This window comes from Ostrea edulis, chromosome 9, assembly GCF_947568905.1.
Source record: "Ostrea edulis chromosome 9, xbOstEdul1.1, whole genome shotgun sequence".
In the NCBI taxonomy this organism is placed as follows: Eukaryota; Metazoa; Mollusca; class Bivalvia; order Ostreida; family Ostreidae; genus Ostrea; species Ostrea edulis.
The window spans coordinates 17,177,180-17,182,058 of NC_079172.1; the positions used below are offsets into that span (position 1 = coordinate 17,177,180).

General features: G+C 32.1%; 1 protein-coding gene across 2 annotated transcripts in view; it reads left to right on the top strand.

Moving 5' to 3' along the window:
* The first annotated feature begins 925 nt into the window (after positions 1-925).
* LOC125658684 (cytoplasmic dynein 2 intermediate chain 2-like) overlaps positions 926-4,879 on the top strand; it is an 11,705-nt gene continuing 7,751 nt past the window's right edge. For both annotated transcript variants that reach the window (XM_048890032.1, XM_048890033.1), the window contains exons 1-6: positions 926-1,056; positions 1,140-1,224; positions 2,293-2,431; positions 2,849-2,928; positions 3,245-3,297; positions 4,197-4,378. In XM_048890032.1, the coding sequence (XP_048745989.1) occupies positions 998-1,056; positions 1,140-1,224; positions 2,293-2,431; positions 2,849-2,928; positions 3,245-3,297; positions 4,197-4,378 (598 nt within the window). In that variant the 5' untranslated portion in view covers positions 926-997. The remainder of the gene's footprint in view (positions 1,057-1,139; positions 1,225-2,292; positions 2,432-2,848; positions 2,929-3,244; positions 3,298-4,196; positions 4,379-4,879) is intronic.

Genomic DNA, 4,879 nt, shown 5'->3' on the forward strand with positions numbered 1-4,879 from the left:
TGGAAAAACGGATATTACAGTGTAGGTGTTTTTTAAGACAACTATAACACACACACACACACACACTTTTGACAAACAATGCTACGTGCCTGTAGAATGACTGAATTACATGTAGGTTTGTCTAAAAAAAAAATCCTTTTCATCAAGGATGCATATGGATATATTAAAAATCTTTAAAATCTGTTTTAAGATATGCTGAGAGATGTTTATAGGAAACAAAAATACTATGTTAAAAACAATATTGGATTATAATGTGAAAGACTGGTAATCAAGTGTTCAAAACTAAACATACACATTAATTATATACATGTGAAACTCAAACAAAACTGAGGTTATTATATCAGAATTACTGTAGTCCGAAGTATAGAATACAAAATACCAGTGTGAAAATCAAGAATTTCTTATCACAGGTTCAAAATCAAAATGGGTAGGTTAAATTTACCAGCATCCCTAGAAAGGGCCGGTCATGCAAAAAATGCAAATCTAAAACTATAGAAAGTAAAATACATAAAATATTTGAGAGCATGTGAAAAATATAATAACCAAAGAGAAAAATATCCAATTTTTCTGCTTTAGACAAGAGTAAAACTATTTTGACTAGTCTGGACAGTGTGAAGATAATGTGCATAGCAATAGTTAGGCCTATAGAATATTTCATTTTCAATATTCATTATTGAAATTGAAATATTCTATCGATCGGGATCTCTTCTCTTGATTATTGTATATCTCTCATGTTTGTGTAACAGGAAGGGAGAAAATGCAACGGACCAGACCGGGATTCAAACCCGGGCCCCCTGAATCTCTAGTCAGGTGCTCTACCAACTGAACTAACTGGCCACCGGCGATCGAACCCGGCTGACCGCTACATTTGTCAATTTGGGACTCCGAGTTGGAAATAAAATATTCTGTATTCTGGGATCGGGATCGGGATTGAATAAATTATAAACTAAACATTCCGATCCTGGTGGCCCGGTGGCTAACGTAAACAAAACTTAGGATGTTTGCAGACTTTTCGCTTGAATCAGTTACATTCAAATCAAACTGGAAGAAAGAGAGGTAATAATATGGAAATTAACCTTCTTTATTTTTACTAGCATGTGTAATTTGAAATGATATGTGTGGTTTTTTTCCCCGTTTAGATCTTTAGCCAGTAGTGGTTGTCAGACCACAGATCTTGTGCTTGAAGAAGTAGGATGTCAGTCCGTTAAATACAAAAATGCAAAGGTAAGAAAGTTATGCACTTTATAATACTTTAAATGAATTATCCCCAAGTAACAAAGTGGATAGCAATATTAATTTTATGGCAACTGTTGGGTGGTGGGTGGGTGGGTGGGGGTATATTTACGGGTATAAATCACAGCACAGGTAGGCCTATCTGAATTTTAATCAATACATAGATATAAATAGAAAAAAAACTATATATCCATGTCTACCAAGTTTGTGTATAACTGTGAATTTTCCTCAAAACCTAGTTGAATATATGTATTATTACTCTTGACAAAAGTCTATGTATGGATGATATGGAGAAGAAAACAAAATATCATGTAGTAGTTCGGATACTAGTTTATTGCCTACGAACATATGGTACTTATTCCTTCTCATAAATTAACATACCTTTGTACTAGTTGTAATACATGTAGATCTGCATTGACAGAAACCCACGGTTGATTACGCGTAATCAACCGTGGATTTCCGACGATGGTAGATCTATATAGCAATGCTTTTAATGCTAAAAATCAACATCTACATATACACTCATATATTTCAAATTAAATCTTAAAACCACAGAACATGAAAGAATATTGAGCTGTACTTTGTTGGGAATGATTTGTTTTAGGACATTATTTCATGTGCCATCATTTTCGTGTTTTCTATGTGATCAAACGAGTTAAAAATCAATTGGACCAAGTTGGTAAACATCAATTTGAGCATTAGGGCAAGTTTACTAAACAGCTGATGTGAGTTGACCATGTTGAGTGGCATTTATCTACCATATTGTAAGCACTAATTTTTTTTCTGTGGTTTTACGATTTTCTTTAAAGTTCTATTCTGTCTGCATAATCAAACATGTATAATATATCCGTAAGTGCATCAGGTACATTTGGTTCAGTGAAGGCATAAATTCACAACCAACAGATTGTCACAAATCTTTGCAAATCATGAAAAAAAAAAATTGTATTCCTATTATACAAGAACACAAAGTAGATACATAATGCACAATTCTTGTGTTGTTGTAAAATACATTTCAACTTTTGCAGTGATTTTCATATTTGAAAAACTTATTCATTTTAGACCCAGACAGAAGATGACAGTGACAAGTTTGCAGGTTTCGCACAGGATCGCTCCGGCAGGCTTGTGGAGTTTTTACAGCAAGTTGAACCCATCGTTCGTAAACAGCTAGAAATGAACATAAAAAGTCACGCCTTTGATGGTAAGTACATACAGTAATTATAGTGCTCTGTAATGCATTTCCTTCAGCTATGACTTACTATTGTGAGATCATTAACGCGTAATGCTTTTGTATAAAAGTCATTCAAGAACAATTAGAAGAGCATATCTCAATTTAAATGATACATTGATTTATAGGAGTGAATTTAATAGGAATTAAAGTATGCTTTTGGATTATAGCATATCTTCTTGTACATTATGCTTTTTCTACTGCTTTATAGTGTATAAGTGTAATAACCCAATAATTATACTTTGATATTAATTTCATACCGAGTAAAATAAATCATAAGTGTCAAAAGTAAATATAATTGATTTATACATATTTCTTAAGGAAAAGGAAGTAAACGACTTGTAAAAATATAATGTGTGTGATAATTAGAGGTATTTATTTTTCCGATAGATTATGAAGTCACCTGGGATGAAGGTTCATCTACAATGTCTGCTGTTCACAAACTGACAAATGCTGCACATGAAGGACAGGTAACTGAGGTTAATGGGGAAAAAAATAACATGGTTGAATTTTATTCAGTGGATTTTTTTTTCAAATTGAGAAAATGCAAGGTTGTCTTGCTGAAATAGACATACTGTAGATGTATTTAATTTCACAGATTACCATTTTTTAATTGGTCCATAGGTATGAAATTTCTTCTGAATTGCATATGGCTTATATGAAAATAGGTTACATACTGTTAAGTCCGCTGGTATGAAATGACTGCAGATTTAGTGGAAATAAGTACTGCACGTAAAAATGTCTGCTTACCATGCTTATAATTAAAACCAATGGTTGATTTACTAGTTCCAGATTACAAGTCTGTCCTGGAACTCGACAGGAGCAGTGATTGCAGCATCGTATCCTTTAATCTGCCCTATCTAATTATACATTAGGCCAATTCAACTTAATTAGTTAATTAATCAACTTAATTAACCTGAGATCTGAGATGAATTTTATTCATTTTAAAAAGTTATTAAAAAACTTACCTTTTTACCATTGCTTACCCAGATTCTTCTTAGTGTTTATTTAAAGTTGCTCATTTTTAAATTGACCTTATTACAATGGACAACACAGCAATTTTACATGTGAACATTACTAGTCCTTTTAAAGTTATATGTATATTCTTATAAGTGTTTTTAACTTGCATTTTTAAGCTGTAGTATTTTTAAAGTAAATTTTATGTTCTTATGTCCATAATTGTTTTATGTACTGTAACAGTGTTTTAGAGTAATTTTATATTATATTTAACACTTTATAAATTTTGTATGATAATAATAATAATTATCATCCGGAGTCACAAAAAATATGGAGCGGGTGGGGGGATTTTATTTTTTTATTTTTATTTCCAGAGAAAAAAAAATTAATGACAAAAGCATCACACAAAGTGTTAATCAGGTTAACATTCAAGGAATCCTTAGTAAAAGATATAAAACCAATATTATGTGACTTTAATCACTCACTCATATCACTTGGAAGCAAGTTTGTTTGAAATCGTAATTTTTGCGAAAATAAAAAAAATCGGAGTGGACCCTCTTTTGAGGGGTGCTCGAGGATGATATTAAATCTATCAATTAATTTTGATTGGCTTTATATCTAGAAGAATTTGTCTTTGAACTAGGTACTGAAAGCGTTAACAATTCAAGTGAAGTTATACATATACTACTTTAACATTTCATTGTATGGCTTCCTATTTTTATGTTACTTTATTATTATTGAAAATATCTGTAGTTTTTGATCTGCCCTTAACAAGTTTAAGCTATGGAAGATTTGATCACGATGATTGGTGTACTCATAAAACATCGCTGTGCACCTGGAATCTAGAGCGACGGAATCTCAATGAAAACAAGCCAGACACCACGCTGGAGGTCTCCAGCTGTCTGATGTGTACAACCTTTCACCCGACCAACCCTGCTCTGATAGCGGGGGGTACATATAATGGTAGGACTATGGACACAGTAGTGATTTTTCTCAAGTAATACCTTATGAGCTACTGATGTCAATGTTCATAAATCTCCTCTGTATTACAGAAAGAACATCTTGTGTGAAATTGGCTATCAAATGGTATAATCTAGCAATGCAGTGCCTCGTTATCATTTTCTTGAAAACATTGGCAAAAATTATAATTTTGTTTCTCTTTTTCTATCAAAATGCAAAACGTTTTGGTCACTGAAATGATATGTTTTCATTAAAAGTTAGCTTCAATACATGTATATCTAAACTTGGTAAGTAAAACTTGTGTCATCATTGATTGTCGTGACTGTTAATAATTTTGGTAAGAAATAAGATATATTTTCTTACTTACTTACCCAGAAGGAGAAACAATATTTTAATGTACATGTAGGCTTTATTTTTCAAAAAATATTACAAGTGTAGTGATTGTTTATTACAGGTGTAGTGATTGTTTATTACAGGTGTAGTGATTGTTTATTACAGGTGTAG